This window comes from Boleophthalmus pectinirostris, unplaced genomic scaffold, assembly GCF_026225935.1.
Source record: "Boleophthalmus pectinirostris isolate CB_2022bp ecotype Guang Dong unplaced genomic scaffold, ASM2622593v1 HiC_scaffold_18, whole genome shotgun sequence".
Classification (NCBI taxonomy): domain Eukaryota; kingdom Metazoa; phylum Chordata; class Actinopteri; order Gobiiformes; family Gobiidae; genus Boleophthalmus; species Boleophthalmus pectinirostris.
The window spans coordinates 26,510,033-26,533,953 of record NW_026571133.1 but is presented as its reverse complement, the minus strand read 5'-3'; the positions used below and the strand labels follow the sequence as shown (position 1 = coordinate 26,533,953).

The 23,921-nt window shown below is 36.6% G+C and overlaps 3 protein-coding genes across 3 annotated transcripts; all 3 read left to right on the top strand.

Moving 5' to 3' along the window:
- LOC110157385 (guanine nucleotide-binding protein G(q) subunit alpha-like) lies at positions 1 to 5,614 on the top strand. The gene is made up of 8 exons (XM_020921716.2): positions 1 to 424; positions 516 to 700; positions 1,267 to 1,451; positions 2,231 to 2,385; positions 2,478 to 2,606; positions 3,110 to 3,239; positions 4,290 to 4,443; positions 4,508 to 5,614. The coding sequence occupies exons 2-8, from the start codon at positions 565 to 567 to the stop codon at positions 4,693 to 4,695; spliced, it is 1,077 nt and encodes a 358-aa protein (XP_020777375.1). The 5' UTR covers positions 1 to 424; positions 516 to 564; the 3' UTR covers positions 4,696 to 5,614.
- Positions 5,615 to 6,138: 524 nt separating this feature from the next.
- Positions 6,139 to 17,169, top strand: LOC110157430 (guanine nucleotide-binding protein subunit alpha-11-like). The gene is made up of 7 exons (XM_020921767.2): positions 6,139 to 6,427; positions 14,513 to 14,697; positions 14,769 to 14,923; positions 15,034 to 15,162; positions 15,535 to 15,664; positions 15,787 to 15,940; positions 16,046 to 17,169. Exons 1-7 carry the CDS (start codon positions 6,307 to 6,309, stop codon positions 16,234 to 16,236), a joined length of 1,065 nt encoding a protein of 354 aa, XP_020777426.1. The 5' UTR covers positions 6,139 to 6,306; the 3' UTR covers positions 16,237 to 17,169.
- Positions 17,170 to 18,553: 1,384 nt separating this feature from the next.
- On the top strand, positions 18,554 to 23,557 carry prune2 (prune homolog 2 with BCH domain). Its single transcript, XM_020921856.2, has 11 exons — positions 18,554 to 18,703; positions 19,385 to 19,442; positions 19,545 to 19,745; positions 20,146 to 20,331; positions 20,649 to 20,751; positions 21,305 to 21,436; positions 21,510 to 21,596; positions 21,980 to 22,078; positions 22,154 to 22,189; positions 22,561 to 22,608; positions 22,756 to 23,557. Exons 2-11 carry the CDS (start codon positions 19,412 to 19,414, stop codon positions 22,799 to 22,801), a joined length of 969 nt encoding a protein of 322 aa, XP_020777515.2. The 5' UTR covers positions 18,554 to 18,703; positions 19,385 to 19,411; the 3' UTR covers positions 22,802 to 23,557.
- The last annotated feature ends 364 nt before the right edge of the window (positions 23,558 to 23,921 follow it).

Sequence of the window (23,921 nt, the reverse complement as noted above, 5' to 3'; positions counted from 1 at the left end):
TCAGTCTTATCTGTGGTGCGGCAGTGGGCTACACTGTTTCTGCCATAAACTGACAGAAAGTTCAGAAGCTTTCCAGCGTGGACTGGATAGTTGCGCAGTGCATTTTGGATTATACCGCTCAGAACTTACACGCTTGTTCAACTTGATTCTAACAACAACTGGTCGCTGGTGTCGAGTTTGTTTATACCCGGAAATGTCGTCCAATAATGCAATAACAAAAGCCCATGTGGTTTCCCATTAGCGCGCTGCCCTGGTCACATGCTCCACTTTTGCCGTTCACAGGACCTGGTCGGGAGCTTTGAATGTTTGGGGAGAAGAAAACGACGTGAGAATATTACTAAAGATGTTATAAAATAGTTATTAGAGGTATGTAAGTTTCAATGCTAAAAAACAATCCACCACGCCCGGAGAGCGACTGAGTGAGGTAAAAAAAAAAAAAAACAACAATTTACAACTTCGTATAGTGCTAATCCAAAGGACGCAGCGCTCTAAGTTGTTTTTCCTGCACTTTGCAGTGTTGATTTTGAGTCTTAATATCTGCGGGACTTCGGCGCGACGAGGATAATGACCCAGAGTTGTGTCTGGGCTTGCTGCCTCAATCCAGAGGCTAAAGAAGCTCGGAGAATCAGCGACGAGATTGAGAGACAACTTCGAAGAGACAAGAAGAACGCTCGCCGGGAGTTCAAACTTCTTTTGCTGGGTAAAGATCGAAAGCATGTTCTCCCAAATTCTTTCTCAATGAAACGTAGAGCTAATGTTGTACAGCAAGGATGTGATAAGAAGTTTTAATGCCCAGAGATGTGTCCACTGCACATCAAGCGAGTTGTTTTTTTTTTTTTTTTTGGAATAGACCGTTAACTCTAGGTCTTTTAGTTCAAGTTTGGGTCGCATCAGCTTTTTGGCTCATGTGCATTAATTTCAAGTCGCTTAAAACTTGACCAGCCATTCTCGTGCATATGCTATTCCAGCTTAATATGCAATTTTCTTACAGCTTCTTCATGTAATGTAGTTGTAGGCCTAATCTTATTGCTTTATTACGCGATTGGACAGGCCTATTACATATTCAGCAATGTTTGAGTTGCATGATGAATGCAGTGTTTTGGCTTCCTTTCTGAAGACATTCTTCCTCTTTTATCAGGGAATCCTCAAAAAAGACCATTATCTACAGTATTTTGTAATACTGACGCCATACTTTAAGCCTTGAGTCTATATGAATAAAAGGTATCCTTGTGTGCATTACAGTTGGTAATGTTTATTGATTTTCAGGAACTGGAGAAAGCGGAAAGAGTACTTTCATTAAGCAGATGAGAATCATCCATGGACGAGGATATTCTGAAGAGGACAGAAGAGACTTCACTAGGCTGGTCTATCAGAACATATTCACAGCCATCCAAACCATCATACAGGCCATGAATATACTCCACATCCCCTACATGTTTGAGGATAACAAGGTACTTTCCTCTGTTTTCAGTAAATACAGCATTTACAGCTAGCCCCTCACTGTGTACACATTACACTATTATATGCCTGTAGGTGAGCCTGTATTTCATTGTGACAAAGTCCTCCTGTCATGTGTTTAGATTAGCAGTGTTGCTTTCTCAGTGTTGTCCTTTTACAGAGAATGCTGTCTTCTGGAAACATAATGATGCACACCAGGCATGTGGTGACATGTATTTGCTCTGTGATTCACTCTAGCAGTAAGCACCAGTCCCAGTGAGACAGCACCATTCATGCTATGTGCTAATCAGTACTCCTGGCCTTGCTAGGGCTATCACAGTATATCGCAATCAAAGCAAAATCACAATTGCCAAATCACAGAGGTCGCAATTACAAACAACCAAATATCGCATCTATATCTAGTTTAAACTTTACCAACCATTGAAAAATGAATTTGTTTCTTTTAGTTTGACAATTTAAATGCAATTCATCTTTCAGATATTACTGCTTGTGTGTTTAAATGTGCCCTGTAAACTCAATTCATATACATTCATACATTCAAATCAAATTAAGTATTTACCAGGTAATTTTAAGATTTAAGAAAATTTAGAGAAATTTTGCTACAAGCAAAGGTCATTACAGATAATCATAATTGTTTGTTACTGTATAATATTATGAGGGGTACATTTAAAATTACTGGGAGTTGGGCTTTAAATACATTACACTGAATCAAGATCTTGGATGAGTCTGGAGCTGCACTGTTCAGATATATTGGTATATTTTGTTTTTCCAGGCCCATGCAAAAGTAATTATTGAGGTGGATATAGATAAAATATACAGATTCTCAAAGCTTCATGTAGATGCCATAAAGAGCTTGTGGAGTGATCCTGGGGTTCAAGAATGTTATCATCGAAAGAGAGAATATCAACTTTCTGACTCTGCAAAATAGTAAGTTTTTACATACATAAGTAAAAGAAATAAATGGGACAAACTCAATGAATATTTTTGTTTATATATTTTTATTTGTTGTGTTCCTATAGTTATCTGAACAATTTGGACCGAATAGGGGACCCTGCCTATGTGCCTACTCAGCAGGATGTGCTAAGGGTCAGAGTTCCCACAACCGGTATTATAGAATATGTCTTTGATGTGGAAAAAGTGGTGTTCAGGTGAGATCTTGCTATGCTGCTGTGACAGCAGATCTGTTTTAACTTACCCAGGGGCCAGATCAGGCACTCCAAACCATCAAATCTGCACTCCACTTTCCAAATATTAAAATATTTTCTCTTGTTGATTGGTTTAGTTAGTCCATGTTTAGACCTAGTTTTATTCTGTTTGTTTTATTGTGCTTTAGACCTAGTTTAAAACTGGTTCAGTACTGGATTGGTAATTTTACAAAATAATATTGGTGAAGCCTTTTGTATTTATTTATTTTTTAGAAAAAATGAGAATAGCTGTATGTTGCTACTGTTATTAAAACTGAAACAGATGTAGTGTTGGGAATATTTTGTTTTGTTTGATATTTTGTGGTGACACATTGTGCACCTCTGGCCCCAAGGGAAAATGTAGTTGAATAGCTCATCTTACAGCATTAATAATTATTTAAGGAACAGTCACTGATTTTGTGGTGACACCAGAACATTTTTATCACCTTTAATTTATGCTTTAACAGAATGGTGGATGTGGGTGGTCAGCGTTCAGAGCGCAGGAAGTGGATCCACTGTTTTGAGTACGTCACATCCATCATGTTCCTGGCCGCTCTCAGCGAGTATGATCAGGTTCTTATAGAATCTGACAGCGTGGTAAGACAACACTTCTGTCCTCTTTATATTTATAATCACTGGATGCATTTGTTTAGACACTGGTTTACTTTCCCTAATTCAGGTCCAGTCAGGTACTTAGTTTTATTTTACAACATGCAGAAAATAGACTTTCTGGCATAAGGGTAATTTTTACTTTACTTATAGCCTTATATATAAAAAAATTTACAAGTAGATGGCAGATGTGAAACCTGTTCCCCTTTCCCCTCACCTGGCCTTTGTTCAGGCTCACCTGTGCTCTCTGGTATTCTTCTACCAGGCTAAAGCTGGCACACTGTGAGACAGCATTAATGTACCTGGAATCTAGTGGTGTACTCTACATTTGAAAAATAAATACAGCATTTTCTACTCCACTGCATTCCTAAAAAAGTACTTTTGTGGAAGAGTTATTTGCATCTTTTAGAGGTCATTAACATTATATGCAGTTTCCACCAGCTTTCAGTTGGATGGCTTATTCTTCTTTGTAGATAATTAATAAACAAAATATAGGCAAATTTAATGTTTGTTTCCAATGTACCCATTCTAACTTAACATGTTTAATCTAATCTTTTACAACATGTATATTATTTATACAGAGTGGACTGAACAGAATAGGACCAAAATACAATTTGCATCTTGTCTCTTGGAAGTAACCTATTTATTTTTTGAACTTCAGAGGTATCATCACTTAGTTAAAATGATTTGCAAAACGTACTTTCAGTACTACTACAGTAGTTCGTATAGCAACATAATTTCTCAGAACTACTTTTGCTTGTAAAGGTTTACCGGCACTTTTACAGATAATGGAATGCAGTCCTTTTCCACCTCTGGCTCATTTCCTTTACATGGCCACAGAAGGCAGACTGCTTCACAGTTGTCATTGTGGTAGTATTATGTCTAAATCTGCAGGGGGAGCACTTTACTTGTACTGATTTCAAACTGGATTGTCTATATAATTTTGTCTATAATTTTTGTCTAACACAGATTCCTGAATGTTATTGCTCCTTGTCTTTGTATCAGTGTATGCTGTTTTTGCTTTTGTGTTTTTTTAAGAATCGAATGGAAGAAAGTATGGCACTGTTCCAGACAATTTTGCACAGTCCATGGTTTATTTCGGCTTCTGTGATGTTGTTTCTCAACAAAATTGACCTGCTGAAGGAGAAAATCATGTATTCACATTTAGTTGACTATTTTCCTAAATATGCTGGTAAGTTACATATATTTCTTTATTTGGTTTTCAAAATAAATTTCACTTGTCTATTATGTTTCAGGGCCAAAGCAAGATGCCAAGGCAGCAAGTGAATTTATTCTAAATATGTTTCTTAGTTTTCAGCCAGATCAGAAAAGGATCTACTCCCACTTCACTTGTGCCACAGACACAAACAATATTCGATTTGTCTTTAGTGTAGTGAAAGATCACATTTTGCAGTCCAACCTTAGTGTGTATAACTTAGTTTAAAACTGCAGCTATGCAGTCTACTTAAGTTTGAACCGTCAGTAGGGGAATTCTGAACTTCTTCCATTTGCATGTTGTAGCTGCTGAACACTATAATCTGAGGCAGAAAATGAATGTACTTTGTATTTTTCACATTCCTTATTCTTTAATAAAAATCAAGATGAGGAGCTAGCCTTATAGTATGCACTATGCAATGTATGTTTTTTCAGTATTCTAAGTGCATAAATATTGAGTAAAAGGGAAAATGTACAAGAACCAAGCACCAGTACCATTTATTTCCAATAAGGTGGTGTGGTTAAAATTATTCTCCTCTGCCTGATATGCAGTCAGTTATGCAAACAAAAATGTACTTTTTAAATTTTTTGTTGGATAAGATTACTAAGTATGTTGCACTGTTTTTGCTATGATTAGAAACTTTTATTTAGTAACTTCTTTCCCATTGCACTGTATTCTTACCACCATGCACCGGATGGAGAGATGAGCTCCATATGTGGTTATATATGCTGTTTTTTGTTGTTAAAGTGGAGATACTGATGGAAATATTAACTGTGTGCAACAGGGTAATAGAAACACTAATAATAACACCGTTCATACTGATTTGCAGCATATATGTACAGCTGTCAATTTCACATTTTGTTTAGTTTTGATATACATCGCCCACTACTATTCAGTGATGTTTGTTTGATGTTTTTTTATTTTATTTTTTTCACTTTTTGTTCTTTGTCCTGTATTGTACATTTATAATTAACTTCAAAGTAGAGAATGATTTAGGCCTGCATGATGTATAACAAAAATTTAAGATCCCTGCTCCAGGTGTTAAGGGACACTGTTTACAACACCTCTCTTGCCCAGTATTCAGTATTTGTCAGACTGTATGCTGAGGGTACTTTAATTTTGGAAAATTAAAATTTATTTTTTAATACATTGTGTTGACTTGATCTCCGTGTACAACAGTGTTTCTCAAAATGTAGTATGTGTAGGCCTACCGTACACAAGGTGCCCCCTTACATGAGGCAGTCTCAGTTTCTCTAATTGACAGACAAACTTATAATGAATTATGTTCTCTTATATATATATATATATATATATATATATATATATAGCGAGAGAACCTAATTACTTGTGTATGTGTATGTATGTATATATAACTATATGTGTATATACACACACACACACACACACATATATATATATATATATATATATATATATATATATATATATATATATATATATATATATATATTAGTTTTATTTATTTGTTTATTTTATTTTGGGCTTTTTTTGTTTTTTGTTTTTTGGTCTGACCAAGTCCCATCCTCGACAGTTCGCCTCAGTAGGCTATGGGGCGCAATGGAGCAAACGAAACTGCTTATCCCTAAGAGAATGACAAAGCTACTGAATACGGTGCTCAAAAAGTCATGCGTTTGTGCACTGCACCCGCCTCTCCGCCTCAGAGGAATGTGAAATGCACCCGAACTGGATCCTGTACAAGGAAGAATTCCACCTGTTCCGGGACGCTCTACTGTGAGATCAGAAAAGGGGTTACCGTCAGCCTTTATTTGACGGTACCACAGACAGCTTCGTTCATTCGTCACATTCAATTGGGCCGTAATGGACAAGTGCTGTCTGTCTGCTGAAGAGAGTGAACGACTTCAAATTCACCGAGAAATTGAGCGACAACTTCGGAGGGATAAGGAGAACTCCTACAAAGAGCTAAAGCTGCTACTTTTAGGTGAGACAAAATATCTGATTCCTTTGTGGTGCCGCCGGGATCCAGGGGGCCTATTCTACCTGCCAGGAGAGACAAATCACAGTGTCTAAAACTTACCACTAAACTGAGCTATTCTTTATCAGTTTATTTTTGTCATTACGTTTTCATCGTATTCCAAATGCCCCCTTTGAGTAATCAATAGGATTATTATAAATTGGCAAGGTTTGATTGGGTTAACGCGTTACACGCTGGTCTTGACTTTAATAAGGGAGACACTGTGCAAAACCTTTTTCAGTTTTTTGTTTTCATGTGGAAACAACAAAATTGTCCACTCTGCAATGAAAGCTGTTTTAATAGCCTATTTAATTAAATCAATTTGCGTCCATGGATTTATATACGACACTGTAACTTAAACGTCCGTTTATCCAAAATGCATTTTTCTCTCCAAGGGACGCAAGGATCCCATTTTAAAGTAGCGCCTACTAACAACAGACTTTGCTTGTACTTTCCTTGTACTTTCTTGTACTATAGTTGCACTTGTTGTACACAACGAGATTTTGACTGAACGTACAGAAGTATGTACGCTAATACAAAGTCTTATTTGGACAATTAAAGGCAGACAAGGACGTGCTTTATTGGTTCAGGAATTGTGTACAAAACTGTAAAAAGCGCCAGGTACTTTTCAATGACGTGACCATATACAAAGAGAGAGCCAAAACTTGCCTTAAAAAAGTTGTACTGATGGATCTGAGGCTCACTGACAAGGCGCATAAAAGTCAGAAGTTTGTTTCAAAACGGGACGTCTGCGCTTTTCGACTTAATAGGTCTGCTTCACGGCATTGTGGAGATTCTAAAAGGCAACAGGTGACTTAAACAGTAGAATCATCTTACACCAGTCACGTGAGATGACGATAATCAACATGATATTACTACATCAGATTAAAAAAATATACTATGTTTTTTTTTTTTTTTTTTTTTTAACAATATACAATAGCCCCACCTTATTTAATAATAGAAGACAGGTGTAACAGGAAACACCCACTTTAAAACTACATAGGGCCAAGAGCATGTAACAGTAAGAGTGGGCGCGCCTGGGGTATACAATAACCTACATAACAATAGTCATAATAGAACTTAATAATACAACCCAAGAAATATTTTCACAACATGGTGAATGAGACAATAAATGTAAGTCAGCAGGACTGTAGTAGATGGTCACAACCTCCCATGTGTGTGTAAATAATTACAAGGAAAAATGAAGGTCCTCATTAAGACCAGGAAACTTGGTAGATTTAAGAGTCTCAATCCAAAATGTCTTTGTGAGAGCTTTTTTAAACCTGTCACCACCTCTGATGATGTGAGGGATGACATCTATGGCAATCACTTTTAATAGGACAGTGTTGATATGATATGAGGATTGAAAATGTTGAAGTAATTTGGATTTTTGTTTTGACAAAATATTTATGTTAATTGAGTCTGTCCCATAGTCTTTGTTTGGTCCTTCCAATATCAAACCCTCCACAAAAACACTGTGAGTTGTATTGCAGTTGGCAGAATGTCTGCATTTAAATGTTTTTCTACGGGAGGAGTCTTTGAATGAAGTAGACCTATTTATATGGCTGCAGTGATTGCAGGATCCACATTGGCATGTTCCAACTGGTTTGGTGAAGAATGGCTTCTGTTGAAAAGGTAAGTAGTTTTTTACCAGTTGGTCCTTAGTTAGTGCTCTACGGATAACAAAAATAGGAGGTTCAGGTACAACAGTGGCAAGGGAGGGGTCACTGGAGAATGTCCCAGTTTTTCCTAATGATAGGTTTGATCGTGTATGCAAGGTTAGTATATTTGACTGAACACAATATGTTATTGTTATTTTTTGTTTTGGACTTCTTTTTTGAAAAGCTAAGACCTTTCAGTGGATTTAGCCTTAAATAATGCATTATTGAGAGTTCTTTTTCTGTTTCCTTATTGTTGGAATCTTGCATACATGTCGTGAGCCTGAGTGTCAAATTCCTTGTCTGTGTCACATATTCTCCTGAGGTGTCGGAATTGTCCAAATGGAATGTTTGAAATTAAACTAGGGTAAAAACTGTCCACTCCAAGGATAGTATTTTTGTTCGTCTGTTTCCCATCAAGGTATGTAGTAATCCTTTTTGGGCCACTGTCATTTTTAAATCTAAAGAGTTTATAATGTTGTTGTGTTCTCTATACTCAAGGCTCAATTTTTATCTGAGTCAGGAGGATTTTCCACTGGAGGGATGGGAGTGTACCTTATTTTGCGCTTTGAGGCCTGTTGTGGTTTTACCATTTCCTCATCCTTCTCTGGTAAAAATACGCAAGGGAGCAATAAGTCTTGATGGAGTGCACAAGCACCTTTCTTGATCCTCAGGACTAACTGTACAAAGGTATATCTTCAACTTTTTTTGGACATAAAACATAAGTGCTAGACTCCCATGATAGCTAGTTTGTGTTTGCTGTGAAAACAGAGATTGCGCTTTTGGATTCAACATCTAGAGCTATCTTTGGCCAATAGAAGCAAGGTCTGGTTAACTGTTCTTTTGCCTCCTACATGGTCCATTTCGTTATGTAACCTGTGGTTTACTGGTTTTCTCAGAGTTTGTGGTAAGACGAGTTGATTATTATATTGTCTATTATGAAACAATGTAGTGTGTTTAATTGTAGTTCTTCTGTCAACATAACTTAATGACTACACTGATGGGTCTGTGCTCTGCAATGCAGCTAGTGCCGCCACACTGTACTTACGGTCTGATAGGTCACTAAGTGTTTCATCATCATCTACTTACTAGTAGTTGCATCTCGCTTGGCATTGGTTAGGACATATCACAAGGATTATTATCGATAATCACTGTGAAAACAGGTCTTAAGTTTGTTGGACTTTTGAGGATTGGTCTTAACACTGCTTCAAGTGAGAATATGCGGAGTGATGTTTAAAAAACAAAGCACTTTCAGGTGATAATTTTTCTTACAAGCGATTGAGGACATTCTTCAAATGGGTTATGTGTTCTTCTAGTGTATTTGAAGACAATTATATCATCTAAGAACACAAGTTCTTAGATGTTAGTTCTTAGATGCAAGTTAATATCACCCATGCATCTTTCCATTAAGTGCTTTCCAGCACTTAATGGAAAGAAGAAGCTTGGCGCCTTACTGAAACCTGACAGGTCACTCAAACTCTGTTTTTTCCCTTGTCACTCTGTCATTTCTTTAATAATATTAATTTTTCAAATCCATTCAGAAAAACATTCAGACCCGCTAACGGCTGAAAAGGACAAAATTTGGTAATACGCATCCTTGATCATATGTATGTTTAAATGACAATAGTTCACACGTAATCAGATGTCCCAATTTTTCTTTTATACTAAGACTATAGGCAATGCAAATGAAAGGATGACACTGTAGGCTGCTCAACTAGGACACATTTTTCATTTGTTGCATTGTCAATATTTGCATCCCTCTAGCACTATTTTCTGACCAGCAGGAATTACACTCATAATTTCTGAGATTTATAAGTCCCAGATAACCATGTGAACTCTGTTTGTGTCTAAACTGTATCGTTTTCAAGACTTGGTGATAGCCACAGTACAGACTGGTTTGGAGGGCACTGTCATCACAGAACTGATCACAAAATGGGTCTATTAGTATTAGTATTAGTTCCAGTTAATAATGGAATGAGACTATTGGAACAAGCAAGGACTGGGACATGGTTGTTACTTACAAACCAGTAGCACGCAATGCATGTTAACTTTAACATTAGTAGTGCTTTTATTCCAGCCAGACCTTTTGGTAACATGCTGTTCTGTGTCACTCTTTGTTCTTTGATTTTAGCTTTTGGTTTTGTTTTTGGTTCACTTGTGGGACATTCTGATTCATTTGTTTCTGTTTGTCCCCCAATAACAACACTGTTGAGTTTAACTGCTTGTCAGGGGTCGGATTTTCTTTTTCCCAAGCTTTTTGTTTTTTATAACGGAGTTCTCTTTGCAGACAGTAATGTGGGATTGGGGGGGATCATTACAGCTCATGGCAATATGCCCATCCTTGCCACAGTGAAAACAGTACCATGATTTTCATTTAAGTGCTGCTGGTGTCGCTTCTGCGGTAGATTTTGGAGTTGATGTCTTTTTGGTTTTCTCTTTTTGTTTCTCTTTCTTCTTTTCCTTTGCGGGAAGGACAGCTGTGTATCATTTGTCTGAAAGATATCCCTCATACTTGTGCATCATAGCTTTTGGTTTGTAAAACCCCAAATGTTGTTTCATTTTGTTTGCCTGTGCAGTTTGTTTGTCCTCCTTTATTCTTAAAAGGAGTAGGAACTCTGGAAAAATGGGTGTGTTATCTTTTCTTTGCTCCAACTGAAGTGCATTAATCAGTGTATTGTTCCAGCAATCTCCACAGAACTGCTTTAAGAGTTGTTTGTCTAAAGCTTGAGGGAAAATTGTTTTCATTTTCATGATCCAGCTCAACAGTATCTGTAATCTTTGAAGATAGTTAGAAGGTTTCTCACCTGAGAAACTGAGTAAATAGCGCATCCAGATCTTTCACTACAGCATAAACTGAGGCAAACAGGTCTAGGAAAGCTTTTTAAATGACTTGACTATAGTCGAGTCAGGGGGCAGTAAATAATTGACAATCAACCTTACAAGCTGTGCACTGAGAATAGTGGGATCAGCTAAGTGGCATTCAGTATTGCTTCTCCAAGTGTCACAGTCACCCACAAATTTTGAGCAAGGGACTACCAGAAAATGGAGTTTTGCTGATGCGTGAGGGGTCTGAACTATTGACTATGTGTTCCACTACTACATGCTCCTCTGCACTTCAAAGGGGTTAAGTTGTTCACAACTTTACTGAAAAACTCTCAAGTTTGTTCTCAAACCTTGATAAATTTGCTAATAGACCCAAATTACTTCAAAAACTCAATAAGCTACAAGGGTATTTGTCAAAGCTGATATAATGACAATTTGGAACCTTAACATTGGTGAAAATGTACTAGTGCAAACTTAAGGGATACTAACGTTATTGCTACTCAAAGCCCCCTGCTGGCTCGCCATGCTTTACTTTGTAACCTAATTCAAGATACAGTATATACATGTCTTGACTTCTTGGTTCATAGGAGCTGAGAGTGTAGCAATAGACCTTTATCACAATGGCCAGAAGTGCCCCACTGTAGGTTGGTGGAATTTCCTGTTAATGGTTTTCTATGGCTAAATATCTGTGGAAATGTCTCACGTATTGTCAACCAGCTTCATAAATCTGCCTATCCGTCACCAAATCTTCATCCAACAAGGTCCACAAAGGATATATTCTGTCCCTGAAGAATTTATCTATCTACAACTATAACTATCAAGGTAAGAAAGATGAAAACTTAAAAGCTAACAACGACTAGCATTAGTGAACTACTCCTGAGCAAAACTAACGGTACGGTCATGAATAAAACATAAGTTTAACAAAGTAATAATAAATAATAGAAAAAAAAATAATAGTAAAAAACAATAAGTAATTCAATTCAATTTCATGATGTAGATATTAGCATAGACAGAGAGATTTGTGCAGTTCGAATGCTACAGATGTTTCTACAGATTACAGATGTCTCGCATTTAAACTGCACAAATCTCTCTGTCTATGCTAATATCTACATCATGAAATTGATTTTTAATTGTAATTGTAGAATCAGTCTGAATTAACAAGTTAGCCTACTTATGTTTTATTCATGACCATAATGTTTGTTGTGCTCAGGAGGTCACTAATGCTAGTCATTGTTAGCCTTTACATTTTTGTCTTTCTTACCTTGATAGTTGTGGATACATTTTTCATGGACAGACTATGTACTTCGTTGACCTCGTTGAATGAAGATTTTTTGATGGGACAGATTTATGAAGCTGATGGAAAATACGCAAGACATTTCCACAGATATTTTGCCATAGAAAAGGATTAACGTAGGTGACATTGACCTTACATCACAGCACTTCCAGCCGTTGTAAAAAAGGTCTATAACCAGTGGACCCAGGTAATTGTATTTAAATGTGAACTTTAAATTAGGAAAATATAAAAGCATGCACAGTACATTTATAGTTCCAACATGTAGTCCTTTGTCTACTAGGCCTACAGGTTGTAACTATAAATATAACCAGGATCTGTTGTATGGAGTGGTAGATGCTTACAATTCAACCAACTGGGAGGCATCATTTAATCAACCTTAGTGGACACCAAGACTGGTAGCACCACTTTTCCATGAATTAAAAAAAAAAAAAAAAAAAAAAACTGACCCGAAGATTAAGAGAAGATTATCGACGGTTTTCACACCTCTTTCTTTTTCAACCAACATGCCAACACGTGAGAGAAAAGACTGCTCTATGCATCAATTCGCAAGGTTAAGCTAGATGTGTATGTGCATACTACTTCCTGTTTCCTTTTCAAAATCAAACCATTTACATATGAAAACTACACAGCACCAGACAGACAGAGCACCAGAAGAGACTGAGCAGAGGGAGATGCAGTGTTCTGTTCAAGGAGAACTGTGTGTAATTAGTGCTGTTTAAGGTTTTAATGTTTTATGTGTTTGTTTAAAATAAAACCATACAAAAATATAGACTTCTCCATCAGTTTTCTTAAAGATAGTTTTTTGGCTGAACATGGCTCTTCTCCAAATTGTTTGGCAGCTGAGGTTTCAAAAACTCAGGGACAAACCAATTGCATTTAATTTCCTCTGTTTCATCCCCCCAAATCCTCCCCCCCTCCGTCATATCTGTAATAGCATAATTCAGTGCCAAACATTACTTAAAATTATTGTCAAATAATGGTTAAAGGCGTGTTGCTAGAAGCCGGTTGAACTTACTCAGAGTTATATTAATTCAACCCTGACTCAAATAGGCTCTAATAACGCTTATGTCACAAATCAGGAAGACGTTTGGAAAGATGCAATTATGACTTCCGACAGGCTCTGTTCACGGTAGTTAGTCTGACAAAATCTAGGAAAAATTAGGAAATGGCTCAGTTTTCTTCATTTACATGTCAATGTAGCATTCCGTTATGTTTGGCTAATCAACAATTACAACCAGACCTCAGTTTTCATCATTTCCCCACTGACACACAACTCTGAGCACACTGGGTACATGCGATTAGAAGAGATGAGGCGCCAAATTCAAGATGATTCCAAACAGCACAGATGTATGCAGTCTTCATTTTACCACTGATGACATTTACTTCAATGGGTTTTACAGTTTTATCACAGTCGGTATGTTCACCGGAAGTTGTAATTGCATCTTTCCAAATGTTTCCCTGATTTGTGCCGTGTGACGTAAGTGTGAATAGAGCCCATTGATTTAGTGCTCAGTTGATAAGACCAAACCAGCAAACTGAGTAACTTTAGGTTTATGTGTTGCTAGAAGTTGGATATGAATCTTCTGTCAAACCCAGAGCCATTGATGACTGCAGCTGCTCCTGTAGCCTACAGATCAGGCAGACAGTCGCACGGCTCAGCCAATACAAGTTAGGCTAGAGGGAGGGACTACCCCAGGGACACAGATGGAGGTGATAACAGTAAAAAACAAACAAACAAACAAACAAACAAAACAAAACATAGCTGTTTTTATAAGTTAACAGATTTTGAGAAACAAATAACTTAAAACCCAGCTGAAAACCATAAAACCTCCATATTTCACAGTCCTGCCCCAGTTTAGGTGAAAAGCTAATGATTATGTGATACAAATGATAATCAAATCATACATCTGATGTATTCTTTGAACAAGTTTTGTGAATTTAACTCAAAATTAGACTTGTTATTAAATATATTGAAATGTATGAAATGCATGAATATGTATTGTATCAAAACATTTTATTTTCTTCATCTTTGATTAACAAATTCATTTGAAAAAATGAGGACCTAACCAGATCTTACCCTGGTCCAAAGCAGGGGAGTCTGTTACTGTGGTGATTCACACCGAATTGAACCAAATCTCTTTGCAGTCACGAACTAAACTGAATGTACCTCAAACATAAACTAAACTGGAATCTAGCAAAGGATTTTGAGGTCACCTATGGTTCTGCTATTTTTGCTGGTGTTAGCGGTGTATTTTCTGTTTCCTCTTGTTTACACAGGCACAGGAGAAAGTGGAAAAAGCACCTTCATTAAACAGATGAGGATCATCCATGGTAAAGGATACAATGAAGATGATAGGAAAGTCTTTAAACGGGTTGTGTATCAGAATGTTATGGCAGCAATCCAGGCACTCATCAATGCCATGAGGACCTTGAAAATTAACTATATCGATGACAACAACATTGTAAGAAAAGAAAAAAAAAAGTTATGAAAGTCATGAAAAAAGTTGTTTTCTGACAGTTTTGTGTGTGTCAGGCATATTCACAGAGACTGTCCCAAGTGGAGATGAACACAGTGTCCACGTTAGAGCCCTGGCAGGCGGAGGCCATTAGAAAAGTGTGGAATGATCATGGGGTTCAAATGTGCTATGACCGCAGAAGAGAATACCAGATAAATGACAACGCTAAATAGTAAGATTTCCATCTTATGTTTGTATTACTTAGGCCACAGTAGTCACAATATTAATAATTTTTACATGTACTGAATATTATTTTGTTTTTGTTTTCAAAACATGTTTTAGTTACCTGAGTGATTTGGATAGGATCGCGGCTCCTTCATACATCCCATCTGTCCAAGATATCCTGAGAGTTCGAGTGTCCACAACAGGAATCATAGAGTATCCCTTTGACTTCTTAAAAGTTACCTTTAGGTGATTTTTACACAAACACCTGACTCTCACTGGTCATATTATTAGATATGTAGCCTACATTAAAATTTATGATTTAAAAGAAATACATTACACAAACCAAAACAAACCATTACAAAAAATAACAATTTCATCTTTATTAAGAACACATAATATCAGGTCCATAACTTATAACTTTAACCCCAGCTTTAGTTTCACCAGTAGGAGCTCTGATCCCAGACAGGCACATAAAGATATGTTTGTGAATATCATGGTGATTCAAATTTAGAAGCAGATTAATTTAATAATGTGGCCAGTGAGAGCATTTCAATTATACTATTGTGACAGGATGTTCTTTAATTAGGGCCAATACTGTTGTTTTGTTTTTTGGTATAGGATGGTTGATGTGGGTGGTCAGCGATCAGAAAGAAGGAAATGGATTCACTGTTTTGAGAATGTCACTTCAGTTATATTCCTGACTGCATTAAGTGAATATGACCAAAATCTCTATGAAAGTGAAAATGATGTAAGCTCAGACTTGTAGTTCTACTGTAATTCTTGACTACTACAACATTATAGAACAACACAATTTATCATTGTAACTCTAAATGCCACAAGTTTAACCTAATATTGTCTTCTATTCAACAGAATCGACTAAGAGAAAGTCTTGCCTTATTCAATACTATTCTTTCATATCCTTGGTTTCAAGAGTCCTCCACCATCTTATTTCTAAATAAAATCGATTTACTAGAAGAGAAGATTGCCCAGTCCCATTTGAAGGCATACTTCCCAGAATACACCGGTAGGCTTATGCACTTTTGTTTTCCCCTTAGTGTGATGAATGTCTTATTCAAATCAGATTAAATATTCTTGCAGTATTTTTCTTTTCATATGTGTCTTTTTTCAGGGCCAAATTGTAATGCTGAAGCAGCAAAAACATTCATACGACAAATGTTTGTGGATAGCCATGGCAAACGGGATAAACCTTTTTACACACATTACACCTGTGCGACCGACACTGGAAACATTGACAAGGTGTTTAAAAATGTGAAACACACTTTGTTCAAAGATGTCTTGGGGGTCTTCATCCCACTTTAAGGATTTGCTATTTGCTTTAAGATCTGACTAATTATTGTTGAAAGAGTTGTGAATACTCCTCATGTCTGCAGCTCTGCTTGGTGCTGCCTCATGGCCACTTGCCATTACCGTCAAACAGGTTCTGCTATATGATTGTTTTTTTTTTAATTCTGGTGAAGATTAATTAATTGTATGCATACATATTTCTATACATATTTCATGTTGATTATGATATGATACGATATTTGTATTGGCTATATTTTGGATGAATGGCCTTGACTGGTTTAAAAAAACTGTAAAATTGAAACCTATGCTGCACATGCAAGTTAAATGTGGTATTCATGCCTTATTAATATTATATTTGTTGTTATTGTGTTAGATACATCAAGTCATAGATTATTAATGTTATTTAAGCTATAGGCTATACCTTTACTGTTAATGCTCAGTGAGTGGGAACATGGGCAAACTATAGGCTATAAATGTCAAATAAAGAAAGGGCTTTGGTTATTAACTGATTTTGCTGTTTTATTTGGGCTTTAATAATTTTTCATATGGCCTAGCTACTGGCCTATGTCCCAATTAAATATGTGAAACTTATTTATTGACTTAATGAAAACATTACTGTATGAGCTATTTGCTTATTTTGTTCATTCAAAAACTTGCTTTCTGTTTATGTCAGTTAGTTTACTAATTTAGTTAATTTGCAGAATATATTTTTGCTATGTTAATATCTTTTCTAATTTGTTTAGTCTAATTTGTTATAATATACCTTAGCACCTTTTCTGTTTTTGGTATAATCCATATGGCACCTAGGGGATAAAAAAGGTTGGTAGAGCAGGACCAGAATGCACCTGGGTGGGCCTATGGTTTTTATCAGCTAACAGGAGAGGCAGCAAGTAGGCCTGAATATGTATGCTTGTTGTTTGCCTGTTAAACTTGGAATAAATCTTGATAAATGCATCTCTGGATCTGGACATTGAGTTTGTTGTATGTTATGCGTAAAAAACATACCTATGGTGTCCAAAGGTGATTATTTGAGTTATGTTTAATTCTAAGTTTGTCGCCTCTTTTGTTTGTTAGTTTTCGTTGACAAATAGTAACTACAGTTAGCCTACATGATGAAAAACTAGGCACTAATCTAATTAAACTACAGAAGACGTTTCAAAGTGATCCCTTTAAATTTAAGATAATTTTCCTATTTATCTGCAGTGTCTCGCCTTAATGTTTGTAGTTGTCCAAGTTGATGAGTAACCAGAAATGCATTTCAGTCATTAACATAAGCCAGGTGTGGCCACAGTGATTTGGGTTGTGGAATGCCTTAACCTTTGTTCAAACTATAGGCGAAGAGCACAGAGGCTTTGTTGTTTTCCTGGCAATTTCGAGTGTACAATAGGAATGTAACCATACGCAAATCTAACGGTACGATATTATCACAGTTTTCCATTGCAATATTTTCACCTGCAATAGTCCTATTTGCAATATTACGCTCAGGCTAATAGAACTAAAGAACTTTCATTTTAAATGACCTTAGTCACAGGCTATTCCGAAGAATTGCAGGCTGCAAAAGGCCTATGTTGTGTGCATTGAAATAGGGCAAAAAAATTCTTATCTAGTCTAGTTCATTGTCCTCCTTTTGCTGTTGCTGCAACGAAATTGTATTCACAGAGAAGACTGTTATAATGATATATTACGGTATTTCACTTATTGGTACATGATTCTAGTGTAGCCTGTGACGTACACTTCTGAGACTGAAACATTGTCATTGCATCGCACTGTTCTTTAGTCTGTCTACATCTGTAAAGCTCAAAATGCTCTGTTCCACCTTGTGATGTCACAAATCTTTATTTCTTAAGTTAACTCCTTGCTTTTACCTTTTGTATAATAGAGATGGACTAATCCAGGGCTAACTAAACTACTGTATGGAGTCGAGCACTTCCTGTATTACCACAAGACATCACAAGGTGGAATAGAGTTGTTTTTTATTGTAGAGAATAGCACAGCCTATATATGCAGGGTTACATGCAAAACACAACTCCGAGTTTGTTGCTGATGACAAAACAACATTATAACATAGATCAGAAAATAACCTTATGCCTTATGAACGAATAATAACATAATTAAACCTAAACATTTGTTTTATTAAAGGCCTACTCTTATTCGTCCACATAACGATGGATTAAAGGCTAGAATGTTCTTGTATCATGTCGTGGATACATGCGCTAGCCATTCCTGCACTTGAGTGTAGCACTGCCCGGAGGACACTGCTGTGCACAGCGCACAAACTCTATGGCATAGAGCTGTCGTAGCAGGTTATTGTCCTTATTTGGAAGAAGCCGTGATCACGTGACCACAAAATGGTGGAAGCTGTGAGCTGTTTGCAAGTCGAGCATCTCCTCCAAGGAAAAGAGAGCAGGAAATAAGCAGGTGACAACAAGTACAAATGGTTTAAAACGCAGACGGACTTGCAGATTCACGTGACTCAGCAACGGTAAGTACATGGTAATATATTAAGGAAGAAAACAAATGAAATGTGTTCCTATTCCTAAGCCTGCGCACAGGAAACAGGGGCAGAGGGAGGGGGAGAGGAAGGGGGAGAGGGACGGGCGCATGTCATCACCTCTAAAGTGGTACTCCTATTGATGCTCAAATAGGGCCTTTTTGGCTAATGTTTGACTGTTTATGGTGTGGGCTTTTTTATTTTCTGTAAGTGCCATATAGCCCATTTCAGTCAAAAAGAGGTTTTCATTTCCATGCGAACGTGTCTGTGCACATGACACAGAGAATTTGCATCATTTGATCTGTGCACAGGCGAGCTTGTAGTCATTCTATTTCAGTCAGCACAAAGAGCAATGAGCAGGCAGTGAAGAGGGCAACAGTGCAGATCATGGAAGCAATCCTGCACTGCTCCCAGCCTCCATTCAACTGCCCTGCATGGCCCTTCTCCTACAGAGAGAGACTGTTAGACTGGTGGATTAAGTAGCAGCATAATTGTATGTATAATATTAATAATGGATGTTGTATTATTGCTTTGAATAACAATTGTGCACCATACATAACATATATTACATAAAAACAAATTGTCATAGTCAAGTGGACTACATGATTTTTGGTATTGAGCCACAAATTATAATAATAATAATTATGATTGTTTATTTGTTACTACCTGTAGGTCGTCCTGTGGACAGACTTTGCTAAAATGAACTCTGAAGGAGCTGAAGGCAGACCAGGTATAGAGGAGGATACATCAACTTTTTTATTTTTTATTTTTTTTTATTAATAAATCCCATTAATGCTCATGGCACTTAATTGACTTCTGTGCATGTGTGTAGTGCCTCCCACCTCTTTACCTCTAGAAGGAGGTCAGAGTCAGAGGAAGAAGCTGTCAGCCCCTCGTATCAGCCTGTCATTGGACCAGAGTGAAGATGACCTGGGTGAGACTCCAGATGATCTGGACATTAATGTGGATGACATCGACACTCCAGAAGAAGGAGACTACCTCGATTACACAGACCACGAAATGGACTGGGAAGGTGGGTCAGTCACGACGCTGTGGTGACATCTTAAAAAAACAATAAACCTTTATGAGCTTTTAACCTTGTTGTAATTGTGTTGCATTTTTGCGTAATCCTGCATTGTCCTCTATTTAAGGCTTGAGTACGTTCAGTTTACATCTAACCCCCAGACCCACTCATCACACTGTATTTATATTTGCATTTCAAAAATGTCACATAAGTCATTTTTCAGACACAAGAAAGACAAAAATCTGAATCAGTGAACCCACTACTATAATTAAGACCTTTTAGATCAATATTATGGCTTGTCATGTACAAAATCATGAGAAGCACCTTATATAATTTAATATTAAATACCAGTGTGCAAAGTGTATTATGTTGTACTATTGTATTTATATTTATTTATTTATATTTTTAGACCCTAAGGTGGACATTCAAAGTGGAACAAGTGATGCCTATAACACAATCCCCACTTACAGTGCTGAGGAAGAGCGTCAGGATCGTCAGGATGGCAAACTGTGGCGAACTGTCATCATTGGAGAGCAAGAGCATCGCATTAATATGAAGATCATTGAGCAATATATGAAAGTCATATCACATGGAGGTGAACTTTTATACAACTTTATACAACTGAGTGATATAATTTAAAGATTTTTTGCTTAAAAGTGTACCAAAAACCTTCTGAAAACATGTTTTATTGTTTGAGGAACTTTCTGAATGTAAATATTTTTGGTCTTTGATGTCACCAGTGCCTTTTCTTTTTGGGGCCCGATGAAGCAGCTTATGCCCTCTGTTCTTTTTCTCTGTAGTTTGGAGTTAATGAAAAATAAGTACAATGACATTTCTTAAAAACAGCAAAAATGTTGGTTGGTTTGCAATAGTAAGATGAGTGAAGAAATAAAGTCTTTGTTTTTTATTAAGGTTACTATGGAAACGGAGTCAATGCCATCATAGTTTTTGCTGCTTGTTTCCTGCCAGACAGTGATCTACCTGACTATCATGAAATTATGGAAAACTTATTTTTGTAAGTATTACCTAGAATATTTATTGTTGCACTGTGCAGATGTAATGTTTAGTATGCTGAGTAAAAAGAGAGAATTAGCCAATATATAAGTAAGACTGTTGTATCTTGTATCTCGAATGGCATGCTGTTTCATTTTGGAAGAAAATAATGGAATATGGTTATGTGAACACTGTTTGTTTAGTTATATAATTAAGTTTTAGTAGATCTCAATATTTGAGGCAAAATAGTTAAAGACTAGCATTTTATTGTGCTTTGAAATTAAAAGCAGTTGAAATTAGAAAGATTATGAGACAAATGTCATACAGCAGCACCTTTACCATTTCTTCAACTGACATCACATGAAAAAATATTGCTAGCTGAATAGTAAATTTAATTGTCAGCACTTGTCACTTTTTGTTTCATTATCATTTGGATTTTGAATGTACTCGTATGTTTTTCTCCTAAATGAATTATTAAAAAGAGTTTCTCTTAGGCTCATAAAGAATTCTCTCTGCTCGGTGGACACTTTGTTGTGAGCTGATTGAGAGCCATGATGTCTTTGTCGTTTGCACAGATATGTCATTAGCACTCTGGAGCTGATGGTGGCAGAGGACTACATGATTGTGTATCTGAATGGGGCCACACCACACAGGAGAATGCCGGGCCTGGGCTGGCTCAAGAAGTGCTATCAGATGATTGATAGAAGGTGTGTTTACTTGTGCCTAGACAAACACACTTATTAAAAAATAAAATTACAGCCTTATATCCTCTTTCAATAGGCTCAGAAAGAACTTGAAATCCTTTATTATTCTCCACCCATCATGGTTTATCAGGACTGTTTTAGCCATCACAAAACCTTTCATAAGGTAAAGTACTGACATTTTTGGCATTTCTCTTTTTTCCTTTTTTGTCATTATTTGTTTTCTTTCTTTTTTTCTTTCTTTTTTTGTTTGTTTGATACATTTTTGTCAAAAACTGTTTTTATTGATTTTAGCAACATTTGCTTCTGTATAAGATTTCAATAATAGTTACTTCCCATTTCAGACAACTTGTGCAATATGTGGAGATTAGTTTTACACTCAAATCCCTTACCTGCTATAGATGTCATAGCATAGCAAGTTAACTTGCTCACTACTATCTTCCTTCTATACATGTTATGCAGCATTAGATTTAAAATTGTCAACAAGCTATAGCTTAGCAGATCTAATATACCTGTAAAGACAGCTTTCTGTTTATGTTGCCCAAACAGTGCCAAGTTCAGCAGTAAGATAAAGTATGTCAGCAGTCTGGATGAGCTGCAGCAGCTAATCCCAATGGAACAAATACAGATCCCAGAGTGCATCATCAGGTGAGCCCACTCAAAACCTTTAATTGTGTTTCAAACCTAGTTAATTTTCTTGTCTCTTGAACTCTTTTCATTCAGATTGGACAAAGAGCTGAAGGAAGCAGAGAACTCCAAGTAAGCACACTCTTCTGTTTCATCTTTTCTTCATGGCATTAGTCACTGCTGCTGCTTTATTCATTCATTTATCATACAGCACATTTTTTCATTCTTTGGCTGGAACTTGACCAACTTAATTTGTCATTAGTTGTATTTACTGGAAGAGCAGAGCAAAAGTTTCTAAAATGTTAACTAAACAAATTTTGCCTCATTTATCATGAACTTAAATAAGACTATCTTTATTATCAGGTGATCCACTGCCCTGATATTTAATGGACTGACTTATTGTGTAACAAATCATAACTTGCATGTGTGATAGCATTTATCAGTTAATTTCAACATTTGTCACCAATACATCCTCCTCTAACAATCTCTCTCTTTTATCCAAGAGTTAATAGTTTCTTGCTGGGACCCCAGCCAACAGTTGACAGGACACAGTAAGTCCTCCTGTGACACATTTAAACACAGTCACACAAGACAAACATTCTTGTTTCTAAAGTCACTCACCACTTTTTAATGTCATTATTGTTTTTTCCTCATCTCTCCTCATGCTCTCTTTGTCTCTTGCTCTCTCTCATTCTCAGGGCAGAGGAAGCTGCAACTAGCAACTCCCAAAGCCAGGCATCCTAAATAACGTTCCATATACTACTAATAGTGCCTGTTTACACATCTTGTCTCATTGTTATGGCTGCTGTAGCACTATATGTAGTTCTTCTGTATATCTGTAAGTCACCACACTGAGTAGAATCATCTCAGTATCAGCCACAGCAGTTGTTGTTTGATGTGTGTTTGAAAACAGTAACATTGTAGACTTGACAGCGCGTTGCACTGACTCATTCAAATCTAGAATATATTGGTTGTGAGCATGTGAAGCTGTGGAGCAATAATGACACTTTTTTTTCAGTTAGACATGTATAAAGTTTTAAGTAGCCTCTAGAGGAGCACAAGGCGTAGCATAACTTTGTGCTAGTGATTGTGGCCAAACAAACACAGGTCTATCAAATTATTGTAATTATTTATTTAATTTATTTTTTATAATGCACATTTAAATGATGTTAGTAATTTAGTCATTTCCTAAACCTATTTATAAAATAATGCCAACTTAAGAAATGACCTCATAATGAAAAAGAAACACAGGGACTGCAAAGCACAATGTCATCTCTGCTCCTTGTTGCGTGTGTTTTCTGTAGAACCGTGCATGTCTCTTCACTGTTTTACTGTTGTAAGGTATGGAGGAGGTGCAAAAACATAAATAGAGTTGAGTCGAGTAATTCAATAAAATTGCACCAAGCAACTGTACCAAGACTATGTTGTTTGTGTGTCTGATGACGTTTGTTTATTAAACTATTGGAAAGTTAGCATTTACATACTGTCAGGGACATCTGAAGGTGTAAACGACTAAATGTAACACACAAACAAAAACTCACTATTTAAACAATAACCCACCACATCACAACACTTCATATGAATATTTAAGCTTATCACTTATCAATTGTGCATAGCAATATAACAATATCAGCCATATCATTTGGTAATGCTATTTTAAGTCACGCCATTGTTTTGTTTTCTTTAAATATTGAAATGTAAGCTCCATGAATTATTTTGTTGCAGCTGCATAGTAAAAAGCAGTTGTCATGGAACAACCATGACAGGTCAAACTTTATAAACAATTGGTGTAACAATGCTTAATATATATAGAGACTTTATTTTAGGGAAAAATATAATTTATGTGAACTTCACCACCATATTG

Excerpts from the sequence above, each read along its gene's own strand:
- LOC110157385 (XM_020921716.2), top strand. The coding sequence starts at position 565 with ATGACCCAGAGTTGTGTCTGGGCTTGCTGCCTCAATCCAGAGGCTAAA. Across the intron at positions 1,452-2,230 it reads ACATGTTTGAGGATAACAAG|GCCCATGCAAAAGTAATTAT; the intron begins GTACTTTCCTCT and ends TTGTTTTTCCAG. Across the intron at positions 2,386-2,477 it reads CTTTCTGACTCTGCAAAATA|TTATCTGAACAATTTGGACC; the intron begins GTAAGTTTTTAC and ends GTGTTCCTATAG.
- LOC110157430 (XM_020921767.2), top strand. The coding sequence starts at position 6,307 with ATGGACAAGTGCTGTCTGTCTGCTGAAGAGAGTGAACGACTTCAAATT. Across the intron at positions 14,924-15,033 it reads ATAAATGACAACGCTAAATA|TTACCTGAGTGATTTGGATA; the intron begins GTAAGATTTCCA and ends AACATGTTTTAG. Across the intron at positions 15,941-16,045 it reads ATACTTCCCAGAATACACCG|GGCCAAATTGTAATGCTGAA; the intron begins GTAGGCTTATGC and ends GTCTTTTTTCAG.
- prune2 (XM_020921856.2), top strand. The coding sequence starts at position 19,412 with ATGAACTCTGAAGGAGCTGAAGGCAGACCAG. Across the intron at positions 19,746-20,145 it reads CCACGAAATGGACTGGGAAG|ACCCTAAGGTGGACATTCAA; the intron begins GTGGGTCAGTCA and ends TTATATTTTTAG. Across the intron at positions 22,609-22,755 it reads CCAACAGTTGACAGGACACA|GGCAGAGGAAGCTGCAACTA; the intron begins GTAAGTCCTCCT and ends TCTCATTCTCAG.